The sequence below is a fragment of the Larus michahellis genome, unplaced genomic scaffold (assembly GCF_964199755.1).
Source record: "Larus michahellis unplaced genomic scaffold, bLarMic1.1 SCAFFOLD_159, whole genome shotgun sequence".
NCBI classification, from domain to species: Eukaryota; Metazoa; Chordata; class Aves; order Charadriiformes; family Laridae; genus Larus; species Larus michahellis.
In genome coordinates this window covers 210433-232650 of record NW_027436126.1, presented here as the reverse complement: position 1 = coordinate 232650, position 22218 = coordinate 210433, and the positions used below count along the sequence as shown (strand labels likewise).

The window sequence follows — 22218 nt, the reverse complement described above, 5'->3', positions numbered from 1 at the left end:
AGGCACATCGTGACCATTCCATCCCTGCCGCCGCTGTCCCCCCGCCTCGCCGAGCACCCCCGTACCATTCTCAAGCTAGAGCAGGAACAGCAGCACGAGCACAGGTAGGGGACACGGGGACCCATCCCTGTCCCACTGGGGTGCAGGGTGGCCTGGCCCCGGCGAGGGAGAGCTCTTCCCCAGGTGGGGGCGCAGGGGTCCGGGCGGACCTGGGCAGGGCAGGGGAGCAGAGCTGTGCTGCAGAGGGTCAGCTGTGCTTACCCCACCTCTGTGGGGCTTTACAGCCCCCCCTCGCTGCCCGTCTGGCCCAAGTCTCTGTCTCAAGGGCGCTGAAGCCATGTGCGACGAGTTGTGTCTGGTCTCAGCCTGACCTCGGGCTTAGGGAGGTCAGGTTCCTTCTCCCAAACAAGTTGCTGAAATCAAGCGCTGCAGCCGGGACAGCCCAGCTCCTGCCTCCTGCTGTCCTTGGCGTGGGGTGCAGGGACCTGCCACTGCCACGGCCAGCTCCCGGGGGCTGTGGGGAAAGAACAGATCCAGCAGGACGGCCGGGGGCTCTCCTGCAGCAGGCAGAGGGGAGCCGGGAGGGACAGACCGCACCAGGGAGCAGCCCCTGGCCCCCTTCCTGCCGTAGCAGGCTGAAGCACGGGCTGCCACGGTGCCGGGCACTGAGCATCCGCGTACCCCGTCCCACAGGCAGCCGCCAGCCGAGGTCAAGTACCCCACCGTGCCGCGGAGCTGCGGGGGCCACCACACTGTCACCACCCCGCTGCAGCGCCGCCAGGGCCTCCAGCTGCCCCGGCGCCTCCAGCCGCTCCTGCTCCCCAACAAGGTAGGGATGACAAAGGTAGGGATATGGCGGGGGCCACTGAGGCTGTGCCTCAGTTTCCCCAGGGAGAGCTAGCTGTGGGAGGGTTGCCAAGGGATGCCAAGTTCGGCCCCGTGGCTCAGCCAGCCCGCTCTCTCATTCCCAGTGCAACGTGGTGGACCTGTTGGCAAAGGACGGCTGCATGTCCAGGGAGCAGCTGGACAGTCCCGTGCTCACAGACAAAGAGGGTACGGCCGGGGCTGGCTTGGGGAGAGGATCCCATGGGTGTGAAGGGGCAGCGGGGAGGGCAGGGCACCCACGAGGTGCTGGGTTTTCCCCACTCGTGTCCCCCCCACTGCCCCCACCCCAGCTCACTCTGCTCTCTCCTGCCACCCCTGCTGCCTGACAGGGCCAGCACAGCACCAGCCCAGGCTGCACAAGGCAGCGGAGAGCAAGAGCGACTCATCCGACTGCCACCTCCCTCACGCACCAAGGCCCCCGCGGGACAGACCCAGGAGCCGGGCAGCTGGGCAGGGACAGCTGCTCTCCAGAAAGTGATTTCTTATTTGACTAATAAAAAGCCCTTTACCTTATTTTTTGTTGGGTTTTTTTCCCCTTTGTTTTGGGCCATGAACGGCGGTCACAGGGACAGAGGGGGCATCCCCTTGACAAATCACAGCCCCCAGTTCTGCTCTCCCCCCTCAGAGCCCAGTGGGAAATACAGCAGGCAGTGGGCTTGTGGGCTCCTGTCGCCTCTGCGCGGGAGTTCTGCTCTGGGCTTCCCTGGGATGGTGATGCAGCTTTCTGCCATTGGGAGCCACGATGCAGATTTCAAGCGCTGTCATGGAACGGTGCTGGCTGCAGTGCTGCGCCTGCCAAGTGAGCGCCTCCGACGTACAGGAACACCAGGAGCGACACAACACACTCCCTTTTACATGGCACGGTCATTTATGATCAAAGCGCAACAAACTGCTGCTCCTGAGCACTGCAGCACAGTTTGTACGTGCAAACCTAGAGGTGCCCCAGCAGTTCATCATGCTGGCCCTGTTCTTGCTCCAGATGCACCAGGAAGGGACGCCTCAGCCCTAACAAGAGGCAGCAGCCACCAGCTGTGCATTCACTGTTGGCAACGTTGCGAGAGCCACCCCCACTCTTGTAGAAGCTGACACACGCACCGCTGGCATCTTACAGACGCGCAGTTAGTCCAGAGTGCTTCCAGGGTGTTCGGGGACAGCAGTTCAGTGTTCAGCTACAGCAGAGCAGAGCGGGAAGAAAAGCAGAGCCAAGTATCAGCTGCTGATTCCCAGGAAGGCCTGGGTTGCTACACACTCCTGGGTAAATTCCTGTGCGAGACACTGAAGCTCGTACAGAAGCTCTGCAGTCACAGCCAAAATTGTCACTTTTCAGACTTAGACTGAAAGATACATTTCTTTCTAGATGATATAGCCAGAAAGCAGGGTAAAGAGGAGGTGAGGTATTGATTCCGAAGGTGTGCAAAAGCACTTCTTTGTCAGCGATGGAATAAAAGGACACGGTCTTCTTTTGTAGCTCCAGCAAAACTCCAGCCTTCAATGGTTTATCCTTGCAGAATAACGTTTCTTGATCTCTGTGCCACGCGGACAGCTGCTGTTTGGGACCTAGCCATTCTACACACCAGGAATGCTCTGCTCCTCCTAATTTGTCCCTTTTTCCAAGAAGTTCATCAGCAACTCCAACAGCCCACCCATCGCTGGCCTGGGGAATTACTTCCCAGTAGCGGCACACCGCAGAGAAGCTCTGGGAACACGTCACTTGGCTGATGCAGAATCTCTTGGGCGATGGCTTTAATAACAGCGCATGTGCATCCCTACTCAAAGCAGAAGGAAAACCAACAGCCACACGATAAACTTTCACCAAAGTTCAATCCTGCAAATCAGCAGAAATCCTCAACCAAGCACCAATGACGGCATCCTGAGCACACGGAAACACTTAACAGGCACAGCTGAGGAAACAGCCACGACAGACTCACGCACTCCAGCGTGAAGGGGAAGGTACTTGCTACCTTACAGGACGGATCTTATTCCTAACCACAGTCTTACTAAAAAATGTGCCGATAATAAATGGGATGCTTCCCTCAATAGAACTGACATAGTCACCCGTTCACTGGGACGTGTTCTTGCACATTTGATCAGCAAAAACACTTGTTTTATGTTTTCAGCTACCGCTGTAGTACTCTGTGTTGACTGTAAAAATAGTTCTGTAAAAATGTGCCGTGGTTTTGGCCAGATTGGCCGATCAGAACGACAGATGGCCCTCCCCCAACTCTCTCCTCAGAGAGGAGAGGAAGAGATAAGGAGATTTACGAGTTTAGAAAAAGAACTAAACTACTTTAATGAAAATAATAATAAATAAGAAAATAGTAAATAGTAATAGAATAATAAAAATTAAAGAAAAAAAGTGTACAATATATACAAAACCGTATCCAGCTCCCAGGATGACGATGGCGTCAGCAGCAGACACAGAGAAAGTTCCAGACTGGACTCAGCGACGGACAGGAGCTGAATTCCGGAACTAGAGTCCGGAGTGCTCGGATCGGGATCAAAGGCAGACGAACAGACAGGGTCCCCCTCAGACATCGGCCATTGAAGAAAAAACGAGCCAGAGCCCCCTTTGCCCCTTTCATCCCTCAGCTTTTATACTGAGCGTGATGCAGATGGGATGGAATACCCTGTTGGTCAGTTTGGGGTCACCTGTCCCCTCTGCTCCTCCCTGCGGGTGGGACCCTGTGTATCGCAATGCTTTCAGTTAGCTGCATCATACAATAGAATGCAACAAATGTGGAAGTCGTTGACAGTATTTACCATTTAACCCAGGGTAAACAAAATTATGCATAAAGTAAATATATTCCTTTTCTGACCTCTTCAAGTCTGTCCAAAGCATCCTTCAGTTTTCTTCTTCTTTCCAAGGCCAGAAGCCAGACTTGCTGCCATTTGCTGACTAGAAGGTTTGCCCGTGGATTCTGGGTTTCCATTTGCGCCTGGGCTGCTGACAGATACGTGCCTGGTGCTGGGGAACGCTTTCCTGTTAAAACATGACAAAATGGGTTAAGTCTCACTCAGTTCAAACAAAACATTCACACGAAGGGTACTTGACCTTCCTCAAACTACTCCTTCCTGTCCCAGATAACGAGCCCACACCCTGATCGGATTGCATCTGGTGGGATTTTTTGTTTGTATTCTTTTACCATCGCTGGGGAAGGACCACGTGGTGCTTGAAGTATTTTTTGTGTAGTGGCTGCACTAGTGAAGCCACACAGGTTAAATCGAATCTTTGCAGACCTCCCAGAGAGCTGAAAGGTAAACAACCTGATTTTGGAAGCAGGTTCCACGGACGGGTAAGTATAAAGTACAACGGGTAAGCATATCTAAAAACGCAAAAAGCAATTTCCTCACTTGATGATTCACTTTCCATTCGACTTCACTGAACACACTTCCTAATTGGATCCACATAAATGGATAAATGCGCGTCTCGTTTGATTTAGTTCTTCTAAGCTAAGCACTGGAAGGTATTCGTTATTTTATTTTCCTAACAGGGCGAAAAAGAGGGATATTCACAGAAGCAGATGCATCTTTTCCCGTCCTTCCTGATGAGGCTCACTAGGAACAAGGTCTATTCTTGCCAAAGTTATTCCAGAGATGGATGTTTTTCCAGGCTACCACAGGATGCACTACTGTGTGAACTTCCTAACCCATAAACTCCGTTTTACAAAAAGGAGGCAGATTCACTCATGTGTTTGCTGAACTCCTTCAGCACTGAAGGCAGATGAAGCCACAAACGACGTCTGGACACTTCTTCAGAGTAAACCACTTCCGTTAGATAAGAATATAAAAGGTTTGTGGAGCGGACGCTGGATTTGTGATTTTATTTTTTTTTGAGGGCCTGTTTCTAACAGTAGTTGCACAGGGCACGTAGGTATTTTCTCTGCTCAAGTTCCAACCGACCACACAAAAGGCTTCAGCAGCTGCAGAGCTGCATTACCACAAACAAGGAAAATGCCTTAATTATCCGTGTCCTGTCAACTTCTATCAATTCTCTCTACATCCAAAAGGGACTCTGAATACTTCTCACATCATCTGCAGGCCAAAAATTAAATGGCAGATTGAAAGTAAAGGAGAGGATTTAGGAGGTTAGTTTGAAATCTTCAGGCCTAGGAACAACACATCATCATGGACAGCACACCAAGTCACACAAGGAGGCAGAGAAGATCTCTTGCTCCTGGGAGGCACTCTTCAAAATAAAAGGCACAACAGAAGCATTCTTCCGTGGGCTCCACAGGCACAATAATCAGTAAAAATACTAAAAAACATATTTAAAAAAAACCCTAAATTGTATGTAACAAGAGAAGAAGATGGGGGCATGGACACCTTCCTAAAGATGGCTGAGATTTTCAGAGAAGCTTTCCATTCTTCTTGTTAGTTGGATCCAATTGGGATAAAATTCTGCAGAATTCAAACCAGCAAATGGCTATTTTCTGAGAAGGAAGAAACAAGAACGAAAGATGCGTAATGGCCGCATACATTTTGTGAGACCTGGCTTAAACAGAACTAATCAAGGAGGTTACTGCTTCAGGGACAGCAGCAGGTTCAATAACTTTTAAGTTCCCTGGGTCAAATTAAGGTGAATAAAAGTGGAGACTAGGGTGAGTTGCTCTGTTTAGCTAAAACCTATGTCACTTGCATGGCACACGCAAAGGAAGGAAAGAATATGGAGGAGTAAGAGGAAAAATATTAGTTATTCCAAGTCTGTGTTTCAGCTATACTCTGCATCTTGAAAATCTCCAGAGAATTATTTATGGAGTGCTAAGTTTTACTACAAGACTCATCACTCAGATAAACATCAAAGGAACATTTCAGTTAATGCTCATCATAATTACATACATGATGTTTGGCAAGTTCAATTTCAATAGCCCTGGGGTCTCCACCCAGAGGTTTCTGTTCATTCAGCAAGTCTTCTGTATGCGTCAGCCACATCAGCAACTCATCCAGGGCACGCTGGAACTGCCCCAAGGCAAACAAGGCACCTTCCAGCTTGCGCTAGAGTAAAAATAAAATTAACAAGGAAATGGTTTCACAATGCTATTGAATTGGCTTATGTTAGCATTTAGCCACCACAATCCAGAGCAGCGTCCGTGCATCTGATATCATAAACCCAGGGAGAAACAGTCATCCAAGACAAGCAACAGCTTCATACTCAGAGCCGAGGTTGCCATTCCCCTGTAAAGCCTCACACGCCAGGCTTAAATCCCTAACCTTCAGAGACCCCATGTAGCCAGAGCAGAGTTAAGCTGGAAGGTTCTCTCGTCGGAGATATGACAGTAGTTTTTTATCACTTACAACAGAATTTCAATAGAAATGCAATTTGCTGCATGATCTTTAAAACCTTTTCTTTGTTGTGAAATGATTCCATTTAGGAAAAAAAATACACTTCAAAGCACTGCATCTTTAAATCTCTCACTTTGATAACTTAAGGAAAGAGCACTGAAACAGTTAAGGATTAAGTTGTGTCTTTTTTTTTTTTTTTAAACTGCTCAGTTCAGCAGCTAATATTACTTTTGCACATATAAACATGTTTTCAACCGCTACTTAAGATATCATCAACTAATCAAAATGAAATAATAATGATTCAAGATGGCACTGCTGACAGAGGAAGTGACAAAAAATACTGCTTAGGGTTTAAAAACCACAAAAGCAACTCAATAAATTGTAAAATTCAAATTATATTATATATAGAATCATAGAATCATAGAATCGCTGAGGTTGGAAGGGACCTTTAAGATCATCAAGTCCAACCATTAACGTACCCTGACAAAAACCACTTCTAAACCATGTCCCTAAGCACCACATCTACCCTTTTTTTAAACACCTCCAGGGATGGTGAATCCACCACCTCCCTGGGCAGCCTGTTCCAATGTTTAATAACCCTTTCAGTGAAAAAATGTTTCCTAATATCCAATCTAAACCTCCCCTGACATAACTTGAACCCGTTTCCTCTCGTCCTATCACTTGTCACCAGGGAGAAGAGGTCAGCCCCCATCTCTCTACAACCTCCTTTCAGGTAGTTGTAGAGGGTGATGAGGTCTCCCCTCAGCCTCCTCTTCTCCAGGCTAAACAACCCCAGCTCCCTCAGTCATTCCTCATAAGGTTTGTCCTCCAGACCCCTCACCAGCTTTGTAGCCCTTCTCTGGACACGCTCCAACACCTCAATGTCCCTCTTGTAGTGAGGACCCAAAACTGAACGCAGTACTCGAGGTGGGGCCTCACCAGTGCCGAGTACAGGGGGATGATCACTTCCCTAGTCCAGCTCACCACGCTATTCCTGATACAGGCCAGGATGCAGTTGCCCTTCTTGGCCACCTGGGCACACTGCTGGCTCATATTCAGCCGGCTGTCCACCAACACCCCCAGGTCCTTTTCTGCCGGGCAACTTTCGAGCCACTCTGCCCCAGTCGTGTAGCGCTGCATGGGGTTGTTGTGACCCAAGTGCAGGACCCGACACTTGGCCTTGTTGAACCTCATACCATTGGTCTCAGCCCATCGGTCCAGCCTGTCCAGATCTCTCTGCAGAGCTAACCTACCCTCAAGCAGATCAACACGCCCACCCAGCTTAGTGTCACCTGCGAACTTACTGAGGGTGCATTCGATCCCCTCATCCAGATCATTGATAAAGATATTAAAGAGAACCGGCCCCAGCACCGAACCCTGGGGGACACCACTTGTGACTGGACACCAACTGGATTTAACTCCATTTACCACCACTCTCTGGGCATGGCCGTCCAGCCAGTTTTTTACCCAGTGAAGAGTACACCTGTCCAGGCCATGAGCAGCCAGTTTCTCCAGGAGAATGCTGTGCGAAACAGTGTCAAAAGCTTTGCAAAAATCCAAGTAGATAACATCCACAGCTTTTCCCTCATCCACTAAGTGGGTCACCTTATCATAGAAGGAGATCAGGTTCAACAGGCATGACCTGCCTTTCACAAACCCATGCTGACTGGGCCTGATCACCCTGTTCTCCTGCATGTGCCGTGTAATGGCACCAAGGATGATCTGTTCCATGACCTTCCCAGGCACCGCGGTCAGGCTGACTGGCCTGTAGTTCCCCGGATCCTCCTTCCGGCCCTTCTTGTGGATGGCTGTCACATTTGCCAACCTCCAGTCAGCTGGGACCTCCCCGGTTATCCAGGACTGCTCATAAATGATGCAAAGTGGCCTGGCGAGTACTTCCGACAGCTCCTTCAGTACCCTTGGGTGGATCCCATCTGGCCCCATAGATTTGTGCACCTCCAGGTGCTGAAGCAGGTCCCTCAAAGTTTCCCTTTGGATTATAGCTCTGTAATTTCCAAACCAAAAGGAATAAATGTGTAAATTGATGCAAACATGATACACACTAAGAAGCTTTTCTCAAAAACCTAAGTCATGAAGAAAGCCCCCACCTTCAAGTTTATTTACCTGTCTATTGATGACTTTTTCTTCTAGGCTCTCCCACATTAGTTTGAGCTCTGAGACAAGGTCTTGAGCTGCGTGCTTGTCACTCTCCTCTGTTACCTTCTGGAGCAACAGCTCTGCCTGATGCCTCAGTCCTTCCATTTCTATCTGCTGCTGATAAGCTTCTGTCTTAAATTGCTACGGTAAATAGAAAAAGAATACACATAAACTTATCACAAGCAATGACCTTCTGGAATACAGCACAGTACAGCAGTATTTGCAATACCAATGCATCCCTCTCAGCTTTCGTACGTTTGGGGGATTGTCATCCAGGGTAAAAATGCTTGTAAGACACCGATCACCCCGACGGGCGCAGCAAACTGAGAAGCTGCAGCAGTGTCTTAATGTTCTAGCAGGTATTGCTAACTGTGACCACAGAATGGCAAAGATGGCTAATAGGAAAGTATTCTCCAACAATCTCTCTGGTCTGTACAAAAGGCAGAACGCATCTGGGGTCACTTCTAGCTCTGGGGGTTGTGATAATACCATCCGTGAAACTTCAGATAGAATTGTTTTTCAGAAGACCTGAAAGCAAATTTTCTTCAGTAGAACACCCTCTCTGGTACGTGCAACTGGGACAGCACTCTGAACAACTCGCCTAGGTGTGTTCTTCTGAAGTACATAAGATTATGGGTCATTTGAAGTTACATCATAAAATAGATAGACTAAACAACCTGCCCACAGCCAAAAAAAGTACAAGCGAGCCATGAAACCAAGGACATTACCTGATCGTTACACATCCCTGGTTTTTATATATCGCATAACAGCCTACTGACGTCAGGAGCATACTCAAGTCACAGATCCACAAAGACTGGCTTCTGAAGGTCTAAGTTAGCCTGAAATTTTGATTTTCAGCTTACTAATGTACTGGGAATATTGTGATCTGTGTGAGCATTTAGGTAAAGCCTGTAATTGCAGAAGTGAAGCTGTGGAGGCATTCTTTCAGAGCCTCAAGGAAGCTGTTCACGGTAGAAACCAGAACACGTAAAAGTCACAGCAAAAGAACCGGGCACATAATAACCTTACAGCCTGTGAAAGACAAGGAATGCCACTACAAGTATTTCTCAGCTGTCGGAACATAGTCACAAAATAAAATGTACTTTCACCAAAATTTGGAATAGATTTTAAAATTAAACATATTTTAAAATGAAAAGTGTGCAATGAAATGTTATCTGAAATTTTCATACAGATTCTTTTCTACTAGAAGTTGAAAATTGCTTTTGACTCTTGAAAAATACAGAAAAATATTAAACACCACAGGAAAATGCAGACTGATGAAAATAGAAATGAAATAAATTGCTCGTTCATACCTTAAGTTCCTCAGTTTGCTGCTTCACTGTCTCCAGACCTGTTCCAACTGGGGACATAGATGCCAACCCGCTGCCAGCAATGTCCCCCCAGTCAAACATTGCCTGAAAATCACAGTATGAAATTGAAGCATGAGCAGAGAAATAGTGTCAGATTTCAAAGTTGCATTAAGTAAAATACCACAATTTTTTACTCCAGAGAACAAGATTGCTGTGCGCTTTGAAAACAAAACAAAGCAAACCAAAACCAAACAGCTTTCTTCGGCGGAACCTAGGGGTTTTTGCAATACAAGGGATCCAGTATTAACTAAAGTATTCCACATAATGGTTACGAGAATGTACATGCTGCAAGACTGAACCCCTATCAGCAGCAATATCCTGCCAGTACTATTCATGCAGACTAGTACTCTACTTCTGGAGTAAAATCAGCAATTTTTATGAATACCCCGAAAGCTTAAATACAAGACAAACTCTGTTCTGCACTCCTTCGGAGCAAAGATGGAAGGTGGTAGCTGAATGATAACACACTTTAAATGATGATGACAAAAGAACTTCTGTTGAAGGATAACGGTATCTGTATCAGGAAGATGGAACACGACCCATTCAGTACAGATTAGACAGTGATGGCCAATACCTGAGCTTGACTGAATCTCCTCAGGATAAGGCAGTTGGAACTTCAAAAACCAAATGAAGTCTCCCCAGTTCTGAGGCTTTGTGGGTACTTCCCTTACTCCTGATATAATGCAGAACAACCTCAAGAACACTCCAGTTAAAGATTAAGAACACCTATAGCACTCTGGGCAATTAATTACATAGAGGAAAAAATACCTCTGCCAGGCCCTTTTTCCTCCTGCCTGTTATCTGTGATTCATTACGGAGAAGGGCTTAGGACGGCTTCTCAGAGCTGCCCACTGCTACACAACTCCTTGGGAAAAGGAGAACTAACCCCCCCAACACGCTCAACAGGGTGAGGCAGCTGTAGCTAACAATCTGCCCACAACACTTTTAATATTGTCTATTGAAATGAGCGTAAGGTGGCAGTTAAATACAGTTCTTGTACAAAGTACCAAGCTTGCAGGATGTACAATGTGCAGCCCCAGGAAATACAAAGCTCTTAAAGCAACGGCAATGTTCCTAATGTAACCCTACAAGTCAACCTCTGTGCAATACGAAAATAAGAGACCTTGGAGAAAAAAACATGGAAAACAAGATGTTGCATTATTATTAAGATGTGTTCTGCTGCTTGGTCTGCACCGAACACACAAGCAACTGCCCTCAGTGTCATGTGAAACTCTGTTTTTAAAGATCTAATGAACCAAGAAAGACAGTAATTCCACTGGGCAAAAAGACAGCTTTGCAAAATCTGACCATGAAAACCCTACTACTGTTTCCATCTTCCAGCCATTCACTGACAAAAGACATGAGGCCTGCCACTCAGCCAAAACTTGCAAAGAATAGGCAGAAAAATGAAATAAAATACAGCGCATATAGAGAAAAGATATCTTAAAAAACTGCTGGAAAGTTTACCTACCGATTTTAAAAGTGAATCATCTTCCAAAGTATTATGATTGGATAAATTACGGTAAGAATTAGTATGATGCTCCAGTATGTCTATATTCTTAGTATAATTACACTAAGAATTCATGTAATGGTCCAGTAACATTATGTTACTATTTTGGGCTTAAAATAGTCAAACTGAAATATTTGACTTATAAAAAAGGTGGAATAAAATTGAAGTTCTTTCACTGTCCGCCACTCAAAGAAAACACCTGCAGGTGAGTATACAGACCTGTATTCTGTTCCTTTTGGATCATGTAAACATGTCACACCTTCAACTCGCCTACTATGTTACGTACTGATTGCCACCAGGAAATGTGAGCAGGATTACTATAAACTTGTGTCTTACCAATAAAGGGGACATCAATTTCGAATCTATACATAGAGGAGTATGTGAACAACTACATGCAGAAAAGAACAGATTTAGTCTTTAATGGAAGAAAAACCTCCAACCCAACCAACCCCGAGAAAAAATATCTGCCTACTGAAGAAAACAGTCGCTATAATCAGTGACACGTCACCTTCCCAATCACGTAACATTTTTTACTACAACCACATTAAGTCCTATTGACTCAAGATTGGGTTAGGTGTATTACACCATCTTACCTGCAGTCGTCCTTGGTATGGAACAGCTGCCTGCAGAGCTCCAACAAGCTTATCTGCCCGTTCTTTCCTTGTTTTGCTTAAGGCATCCCAGGCAGAACTCAGCTGCAAGTAGGTGAAATTTACTCCAATGGAGAAAAGAATGTTACTGCTGCTGTATAATGTGCGTTCACTGATTATTCACTCATCAATAACACCAATAAACTAAGCATGAATAGTTCACATTAATTCCATGTTAAAACTCTTGTTCTCCTTATCACTGCATAGTTACTTTCCTTCAGAATGCACTCGATGTTCTCGATGACAAAAGCTGTAAAATTCAATACTGATACTGAATAGTTTTCTTAACATACGGATTACAGTCAATATGGGAAATAGTATTAAATCATTTGGAACTGCATCCTTATCAAAAAGGTAGCTTTAAAGAAACATACACTGCTGAACACTGGAGAAATTGTCAGTACTCTGTAGCCATCCAAGCAGGATTGTCTCAGTCAAGATGTTGCACTTGGCATAAACCAGATACCTTTCAAATTTATTCCAGCATTCCTATTGCAAAAAGTAGCCATCTATTGCAGTAATCAGTGACTATTTCCACAAAAAACCTTTCTGTCTTTTACAGAACTTTTAACCCATAAATCAATACAATAAAATTGTCTATACATTCTAAACTAATACGAGCCAAGATCCATTTACTTGAAAAGCAACCCTTATGTTATCATAAAAGCTTCAGGGGTATCTTGCATTTGCCGCAAAATGTCTATTTGCAAAATTTGTTGGGGGCAGGGAGGATATACCAATTTCAGCTGAACAAGCACCTGGCGTAGCAGATTCAAGCACCTGCATTTCCCATACCTCATCTATGCTCTTGTGGACAATAGGTTTGTCAGGCTCTCCACAAGCAGCTCCAAGGTCAGAGCCAAGGCTCAGAACTGTTGCTAGTTCCTCTTGTAGTCCATCAATTTCTTCTTTAGCAGCCTACAAAGAGAAAAAAAATCAATGCCGCTCACACTAACTTTAATAATCTATGTACAGCTTGTTTTCAAGATAGGACATGACAGGATTCGGCCTGTGGTTTCTTTAAAGTCCCTTGGACTTACAATCTGACGCTTAAAACACAAGCATCCCTTTGCAGGGTCAGAGTGAAATCAACTGACACCAGTCTAAATTAGAACAATGGCTTATGATGTCACTTTACATGAGATGAAAAAAAATAAACAGGAAGTTTTCAATTAGATTTCTTTAATCAGAGTGTTTTCTTTTTCAGAGGTTGTCAGTCAACCCTCAAATCTTTAACTATCAGCTTGAATAATTACAGGCTTAGAGCATAATACATAGAGCACGATACATGCGTACACCTTTAATTTAGATGTTACCTATTACTCAGGGAATCTCAAGTACGTATCACTTTCAGAAGTCTCAGTGACGTGCTTATTATATACGTGTTTATAAGCAGATATGCAAATATAAGGACAGGCACATGTTGCATGCTCATTGCAATTCAGAACTGGTACATGTTATTTACCACAGACTCTTGAGATATCACTATAGTAAATTCCTACACAATTATCCCTCTTGGTCTCTAAAAAAATAGCCTCCTGTGGTATTTCATAGTAATTCTGTCTTTTCTCCGCATACCGTAAATAAAATACTTTAAGTCAACAAAATACTTTCTACTGACCTCAGCATCTTCTTGCTGTTGCTTGACTACAGATGGGTCAACTCCAGGTCCCTCCAGTTCTCCAATGAGCTCCTGAGTATCTTTAATAGCAGCTGCAAGAGCCACGTGACTACACCACAACTTTGCGGCTAGTTTCATTACATCCAACAATTTGGCCTCCCTCTCCTCAGTCAAGGTCTGGATGTCTTCCCAAATGAGGACCATTTGGTCTAGTTTATCTTGAACAGCTAAACAACAGAGGAACTAGATTACTACCTTGGCAAACGATTCTTGGCCAAAAATCTCTCTACAGTTCTACAGCAGAAACATATGGGTATCTTTTAAAATTTAGACTGTAAAATTGTTTCTTTACAGGACGCTTCATAACCTTAAGTGGAAACAACCACCATAACCTTAAAAAATAAAACAAAGGTCATATCCACAATGAATTATTTTAAACAAATAGAATCTTAGAATCATAGAATTGTTGAGGTTGGAAGGGACCTTTAAGATCATCGAGTCCAACCTTTAGCCTACGCTGACAAGAGCCACTTCTAAACCATGTCCCTAAGTGCCCCATCTACCCTTTTTTTAAACACCTCCAGGGATGGTGAATCCACCACCTCCCTGGGCAGCCTATTCCAATGTTTAATAACCCTTTCAGTGAAAAAATGTCTCCTAATATCTAATCTAAACCTCCCCTGACGTAACTTGAACCCGTTTCCCCTCGTCCTATCACTTGTCACCAGGGAGAAGAGGTCAGCCCCCATCTCTCTACAACCTCCTTTCAGGTAGTTGTAGAGGGTGATGAGGTCTCCCCTCAGCCTCCTCTTCTCCAGGCTAAACAACCCCAGCTCCCTCAGTCATTCCTCATAAGGTTTGTCCTCCAGACCCCTCACCAGCTTTGTAGCCCTTCTCTGGACACGCTCCAACACCTCAATGTCCCTCTTGTAGCGAGGGGCCCAAAACTGAACGCAGTACTCGAGGTGGGGCCTCACCAGTGCCGAGTACAGGGGGATGACCACTTCCCTAGTCCGGCTCACCACACTATTCCTGATACAGGCTAGGATGCTGTTGGCCTTCTTGGCCACCTGGGCACACTGCTGGCTCATATTCAGCCGGCTGTCAACCAACACTCCCAAGTCCTTTTCTGTCGAGCTGCTTTCAAGCCACTCTGCCCCAATCCTGTAGCGCTGCATGGGGTTGTTGTGACCCAAGTGCAGGACCCGACACTTGGCCTTGTTGAACCTCATACCATTGGTCTCAGCCCATCGGTCCAGCCTGTCCAGATCCCTCTGCAGAGCCAACCTACCCTCAAGCAGATCAACACGCCCACCCAGCTTAGTGTCATCTGCGAACTTACTGAGGGTGCATTCGATCCCTTCATCCAGATCATTGATAAAGATATTAAAGAGAACCGGCCCCAGCACCGAACCCTGGGGGACACCACTTGTGACTGGACACCAACTGGATTTAACTCCATTTACCACCACTCTCTGGGCACGGCCATCCAGCCAGTTTTTTACCCAGCGAAGAGTACACCTCTCCAGGCCATGAGCAGCCAGTTTCTCCAGGAGGATGCTGTGCGAAACAGTGTCAAAAGCTTTGCAAAAATCCAAGTAGATAACATCCACAGCTTTTCCCTCATCCACTAAGTGGGTCACCTTATCATAGAAGGATATTAGGTTTGATAGGCATGACCTGCCCTTCACAAACCCATGCTGACTGGGCCTGATCACCCTGTTCTCCTGCATGTGCCATGTAATGGTACTGAGGATGATCTGTTCCATGACCTTCCCAGGCACCGAGGTCAGACTGACTGGCCTGTAGTTCCCCGGATCCTCCTTCCGGCCCTTCTTGTGGATGGGTGTCACATTTGCCAACCTCCAGTCAGCTGGGAACCTCCCCGGTTGTCCAGGACTGCTCATAAATGATACCAAGTGGCCTGGCGAGCACCTCCGCCAGCTCTTTCAATACCCTTGGGTGGATCCCATCCGGCCCCATAGATTTGTGCACCTCCAGGTGCTGAAGCAGGTCCCTCACCATTTCCCTTTGGATTAGAGGGGCTTCATTCTGCTCCCCATCCCTGTCTTCTAGTTCAGGGGTCTGGGTGCTCAGGGAACAACTGGTCCTACTGCTGAAGACTGAGGCAAAGACTTCATTAAGTACCTCAGCCTTTTCCTCATCCTTGGCACTATTCAGGTCTAATTTTAGGAGAGATATATATTAAATTTTAAAATTGTTGGTACATTCAGTGGGCTTCCTTGTACTCGTACTTCAATGAATGAGACGAGGTGTTTTAGAACTTAAAAGGAAGAAAATGCAAGTCATTACAACCTCTCATTCTGGCTCCATAGGTTATGGGGTGCCTTTGATACGTAGTGCTGCCACATATTCCACTTGGATAGAAAAACCTTCCCCTGGGCTCAGCTCCAGCAACTGAGGCCCAGTTTTGTCCATCTTACCTATATGAGGCTTGTGCTCAGCCATCAGCCCACGCAGTTGCTATAACAAACAAAACGACTTATCAGTTTCTTATGCCTGCACCACCACATTACAGCTGTCCACACTTCCAACACATCCAGCTGGCGAGAAATGCCAAACACCCTTCATCCTAATGTCAAGCGCAAATACTATCAAACAAAGGTAGTTATTGCTCTGCCAGTGATGGCTCCCATTCCAACAGAGAGCTACCCAGGCTTTAAACACCACAATTAGAGACGCACTGGAAAGGTCCATGCAATACCCTCGTAGGACGGATGATTGATTACAGGCAAAATACAAGATGCTAACTATGCATATGATCTTGGCAACAGACACTCCCCATATCTAGTACCTATAATGACAGAAATGGCAACAGTATTCCAGGCATGTGCATAACGCCACTGCATATATACTTTTCATGGTGGTATTTGTCACTTGCCTCAAACCCTTCCATTGAAGAACATCACAGAAAGAGGTACTGGCATTGCAAGAATATGAATTCAAATGATCCTTGCTTTAAGAAGAGGGAAGTAGCACAAGGAAGAGTCAGAGAAATCAGTGAAAAGGAGAAAAGGACAAGGAAGACCGATTAGGAGAGACTATCAACCTAGTTTAGCAGCCTCCTCTCTGGCCACAAGACCCCTCTGTCTTCACAACAGCGCTATTTCTTAATTGACACAAAGTTTAGCAAGTAATTAATAAGTAAATTAAATCTGATCTCAGCTGTCTACTCCCTCTCATCATCCACCCCGTAAGTAAGTCAAAACTGTGCATAAAACTTGTGGTAGTGAAAGGTCACAAGGTGCCTTCCAACTTGCCGAAGGATCTGGGTTTTGTTTACTTGCACCCGTAGATCTGACAAAAGGGAAAGGTTTCTTGTGGGAGCAGCCCGATCCTTCCCTCCACTTTTATTTATTTTCTCAGCTCATTCCTCCCTTTTCAGGAAAATCCCACTCTCTTGTCAGGCACTGTCCCTCCTGGTGCTGTGAACTCCACGCCTTTCTACCCTATAGCCCCTGTGCAGGAACATGAGAGGCACATGCTCTGTTCCGCTCAGCTCAGACTTTGTTTAAGTTAATGAAGGCACAGAAAAGGGCCTGTGTCAGTCTTAGTGTAAATACATCCTCTTATCTTCAACTAAGGTTCTTCCCTTAAAAAGACATCCTGTTACTGGCTCGCTTACTTGCTCCTCCCCAGAAGAGGAGAGGTTGAGAAGATTGAAAAGACGGTGACCATGACTCTCAGCAGCCCTCTGAGGGCAAAACAGCAATGAAAACACAAATCCCCCTGACTCTAGCTCTTACCCAGAATGTAGCTCCTTGTACACCTTGTAGCAAGAAAAATAATGTTGATTAGCGGAGAAGAGGCAAAGGTGAAACTAAGAGCAGCCTGAAATTTTTTAGAAAATGATTTTGTGTGGTTTATTTCTGTGCACAAATAGATGATTTGACACAAGGCCCACAAGAGTGCACATTTCTGGGTCCAAACCTTACACTAGTGCTCTGCCCACGGCTTAGTTCAAACCAAACTGACTGCGTGCGACTCACACAGAACCGACTCTATGAATTCCATGACTGGGAATAAAGACAGGCATCAGTAAATACATCAGAACAGAAAGGTAAGTGAATACAGGAAACGGTTTTCCATTCACATTCAGAACCTTTTTTTTTTTTTGAATAGAACAATAAATGATTTGATCTTGTCCACGATCTACCATTGGGTAAACAATTCCAGTAAACAAGTATTCCAGATCAGATTACGTGTTAAAATTGCTTGACATTAATCTTCCACTTAACAAACAAATCCCAGCTCAGAGAAAATGCAAAAATAGAAGCTCATCTGAAGGGCCTCTCACACAAGCAGAATGATTGGGGGGACAATCCTGTAAGTAAAGCAAGCATGATTTGGCTCACAGGGACTAGTCAAGCTAGTTTGTAAAGCTCGTGTTATATAGCTAGTCTGAATAGAGCCTGTTTGTTCATTGTGGACATAATAGGAAGACAAATGAGTGAACCCACTGTTTACCAGTACATAATAGTGGCATATCTTCATTAACTGGTCACAGAGTAAAACTCTGAAGCCAGGGTTCGTCCTATCTAACTGGAGTTGCTTAATTGAGGCAGCTAAAAACACCCCAAACCTAGTTACTCTGTGCTCAGCAGGGAGAGAGAGGTCTGTCCAGTAGCCACATGGGTTTGACCTCACTGCACAGTGCGAGCTGCACACTCAGCCTGGGGCCTCTGTGCAGAAGAGAGAGAGAGAAACCAAGAGGCCCAGGGAGCAGGAAGGAAGGGCGACGGGGAAAGTAGAGGGAGAGGAAGGATGACAGAGAGAGAGAGGGACTTGGAGAGAAGAGAAAGGGCGACAGGGAGCCGAGCACAGCAGGAGAGAGGAAGGGAGGTACAGGGAGGTGAAAAACAGGACCCAGAGGGAAAGGGGAAGGGCAGGGAGGAACAGGGAGGCAGAAGAGGGCTGACAGGAGCCCAAGGGCCCAGGACTCACCGCAGCTCCCGGCTCTGCAGATCTGTCCTGTCGGCCTGTGCCAGCCTCCCGTCAGCCGACACAAGATGGCCGCCGGGAGCCCCGTGCTGGGTCCACAACTCCCAGCGTGCCCCGGGGCGCCCCCTCCTGCCCTCTGACCCCGCGGGAACCATGGCCGCCTCCCCGGGGCCGCCCTCGCCCAGGGCCAGGCCCTGGAGCACGGCTGGGGCCGGGAGGAGGAGGTCAGGGAGGGAGAGAAGGTTGGGAGAGGGTGGCGGGGTGGGGGGAGAGGGGCGGGAAGGGCCAGAGGACCGGGGAGAGCAGGGGGGAGCTGGTCAGGGAGCGGGGGGAGGAGAAGTGCTGGTGAGGAGCGGGAAGAGATGGAGGGCAAGAGATGCTGGTTAAGCTGGCAGAGTAGCGCGGAGAGCCGCCTGACAGCAAAGGTGCCCGGTGGCCGCAGAGGAGCCCAGGGGAGCTGATTCTTTTGGAGGCCACCAGGGCAGCCTTCCTCCGCCCCTGGTTTTGGTGAGCGATGGAGCAGTGCAGAGCCGTCTCTCAGGCATGCAGGCCTCAGGAGGGCTTCCCAGTGCCCCAGTGAGAGATCCTGCTCCCAGGAAGCGCCTCCCATGGAGCAAAGGCCATATCCAGCCACCCGGTGCTGGGTTCGGCTGCCCCAAGGGGTGTCTCAAGGAGGACGGGGTCGTCCGTCCGATGGCTCTGACACACAAATGGTGAGCTGAAGCTCCGTGGCTGTGCCTGGCTGGGTCAAAGTCTCCGAGTTTAGTGACATTTGGTGAACTCCTGCACTAAGTATCGCATGACTCGAAACATCCCTGAAAAAATGGTGGAGGTTTGTCTGCGTGTTCTGAATACTTCTGGATGCTAGACTGTGGCTAGGATGGAATGTGCTTAGTTATCTCTCAAAGGGAGACAAAAGAAGTGCCTAAGTAAGGGTCAGCGTAACTCTTCAGAGCTTTGGCTGTTTAAATGTTGAGCTGAACTTCTACAGAAACGGTAAAACGCTTGCACTTCTCTTCTAGTTCCTGCGTGGGTACAGGGAAGAAGGCAGCAGACATACACATTAGCTAAACCCCCTTCTTATTGCCAGCTGTAAAGGCGCCTCTCGGCTGGGAGCCTGAGAAGGACCCCGTGTTACAATTCTTGCTCCTTTATGTGCCACCCTAAGGCGATTCACATATGCATTGTCACAGTCTAGGAAACCTATTGGCTTTGGCCATGAGGTCGCCTGTTACCGTTCACTTTGGAGGAGTTGTTGACGTGACCCGCTTTGCAAGCACGCTTCATTCATATTTAGTAGCTGAGTTTGCACTCTTTCGTTGCACCTTGGTGGCTTTCAGCTCGTTTCCGTCTGGTTTCTTGTAACAACAGACCCACTTGCATAGGTGAGCTCACTGCTGGTCAAGTTTTCTTGCGCGTGTCTCAGAAGCCATCTTTACCGAGGAGCTTCTTCTTTGTAGCCCAATGTGCTGGTCAGCTTTTTCAGCAGGGCTAGTTCAGAGCCTACACGGCAGGACACAGCTGCTGCCTGAAAAGTTTGCCTTCTATCCCACAGGAGCTTGATGGTGAAAGCGCCACTTCTAGCTTTGCGAGGGAGACAGGGAGGACCAAAGCTCCCTGAGCTTTGTTGGGCTGAGCTGGCCTTCGGGATAACTCGGCTCCTTCCTTTGCCACTTGCTTGGCTACTTTTTTCCAGCCAGTGATGGTTTACTGCCCACTGCTCCTCAACGGGCATCCGCTTGCAAAGGTAATTACGATTTGAGCTTTAGGACAGATGGTACAGTAGGTAGATACGGGATCAAAGTATAGGCTCAGTACAGGCAATGTCCAGCCTCCAACGCTGCGGCCAGTGGGGAGGCTGATACCCCTTCTCTGCACCCAGGAAGTTTCTGTGCTCCTCGGAGGGGCTGGGAGCATGATATGAATGCCCAGAGCTCTGCAGCACCATGTAGTGGGCACTGCTGTAGGGCCAGCTCAGACTGGGCTGTTCTTCTCATCTGCACCAGGGAGAAGGCAAAGGAGGTGTGGAGATCTGGGAGGGTTTGGACTGGGCTAGAAAGTTCCTGGGAGAGGAATACACCGGTGTTCAGCAATGCTGTGTGAATGTGCAGGGTGAGGACTCACGCCAGTGGGTTTGTTGTGCAGAGCCAGGTCTTGGGAAGGGAGCTGAGACACACGGGCACAGGAGAGAGCAGGCTGGTCCATGCCCTTGCTCACAGGGACAGACTGGGAAGGTGTCCCAGGGCATTTGTACCCCCCCAGCCTCTCACACCAACCATTTCCAGCTCTGGCTGCTATCCCCAGCTTATGGATGAGTTGTGCTCTGTAGCCATCTCCTTCCTCCTGCTGGGCCTGTCAGTTCTGGGCTCTCTCCCGATCCAGACCCCAGCAGACCCTAGAGCAGGGCTGTCTGAGAGCTCTGCGTGGAACGTGGTTGGGGCTGGGCAGGGGCTGGGTGCTTCAGAAGCCCTGCCAAAGCAGGAGGACCGTGGTGGGACAAGGGCCTGCTGTAGGGACCATGCTGGAGAGATGTTTCCCAGCCCTGGATGCACCCTGCCCTGTGTGGTGTTGGCAGAGAGAGGCTGTGGGGCTGCATGTGGGGCAGCAGGGCAGGGCTGGCACAGGGGAAGTGGGGACTAATGGGATGCACCCAAGGGTGCTGGGTGAGCTGCCTGGTGTCATTGTAAAGCTGCTCTTATGGCCTTTGAAATGTCAGGGTGATGAGGGAAGGTTCTGACGACTGGGGAGGCAGACAGGGCAGCCGTTTTCAAGAAGGGCAGGAAGGGCAGCCTGGGAAAGTACAGGCTGGTGAGCCTCACCTCAGCCCCTGGGGAGGCGATGGAACAAATCTTCCTGCACGCCAGTCCCAAGCATACAAAGGGCAAGATTTGAAAGAGCCAGCATGCATTGAGCAAGCTGCCCGGCCAGCCTGATTGCCATCCACAACAAGATAAACGGCCGCATCCACAAGTAGGAAGCAGGGAATTTTATGTACTTGTGCTTTAGCAAGGCCGTTGACACAGTCACCCCTCGTCTCCTTGCAGGCAAACCGGTGAGACCTGCACTGGAGAAATGGACCATAGCCGGGGTGGAAAGTTGGCTATGACAATCAGGCCAAAAATGCTGGTTCCTTGTGACGTCCCTCTGTTACCAACACCTGGCCTGCACAGTTTAACCACTTGATTCATAGTCTGGACAAGGGGACTCAGCACACTGATGGACAATGTCAAATTGAGGGGCCTGCCTGAGAAACCTCATGGAGTTGCCTCCGCACTGAGCACAGGGCTTGGACTAGATGACACCCACAGATCTCTCCTTCCCTAAGCAACTCAGCCAGCCAATGAATCATTCCGATGAGAGCGCTGGAAAGGCAGGAAAGGCAGACGGAGAAGAAGGGACAGAGACACAGGAGAAGAGAGATAAACTATGTGAATAAAAATAGAGCAGTTCCTCAGAATCCAAGTCAATAGTAAGAAATGTTTTTTGCTGAACAACCGTACCTGTCTCTCTCACACACAGACAGAACTTCCTGCAGACAATGGAAAGGAACTGTGGCTGGATGGTCTAAAAACTCCTTTGAGAAGTGCCTGTAACACAGGTGTGATGAGATTTGGCTATTCGGAGCATTTTGCTGAAGTTGGGCCCCTGCTTCCCTCCATCAGGCGAGAGCTCTTGAGCGTGCGACTCGCTCCTTGCAAACAGTCAGGAGTGACCTGGCCAGTCCTGGGCAGGGAGTGTTTTGGGATGCAGTGGGCTCCGTGTGGGACAGACGGGTGTCTTTTG

General features: G+C 47.7%; 1 protein-coding gene across 1 annotated transcript; it reads right to left on the bottom strand.

Annotated features, from left to right (window-relative positions):
- Positions 1-1738: 1738 nt before the first annotated feature.
- Positions 1739-21980, bottom strand: LOC141737062 (microtubule-actin cross-linking factor 1, isoforms 6/7-like). The gene is made up of 9 exons (XM_074571674.1): positions 21936-21980; positions 13474-13700; positions 12648-12770; positions 11796-11897; positions 9636-9737; positions 8290-8463; positions 5722-5877; positions 3702-3865; positions 1739-2651 (listed from the first exon to the last, which is right to left on the bottom strand). The coding sequence occupies exons 2-8, from the start codon at positions 13675-13677 to the stop codon at positions 3782-3784; spliced, it is 945 nt and encodes a 314-aa protein (XP_074427775.1). The 5' UTR covers positions 13678-13700; positions 21936-21980; the 3' UTR covers positions 1739-2651; positions 3702-3781.
- Between the last annotated feature and the right edge of the window lie 238 nt (positions 21981-22218).

Coding starts and splice junctions, on each gene's coding strand:
- LOC141737062 (XM_074571674.1), bottom strand. CDS start 13,677: ATGGTCCTCATTTGGGAAGACATCCAGACCTTGACTGAGGAGAGGGAG. Junction 11,898..12,647: donor TCCACAAGAGCATAGATGAG/GTATGGGAAATG, acceptor ACCTACTTGCAG/CTGAGTTCTGCCTGGGATGC. Junction 5,878..8,289: donor AAAAAGTCATCAATAGACAG/GTAAATAAACTT, acceptor TTTTTACTCTAG/CGCAAGCTGGAAGGTGCCTT.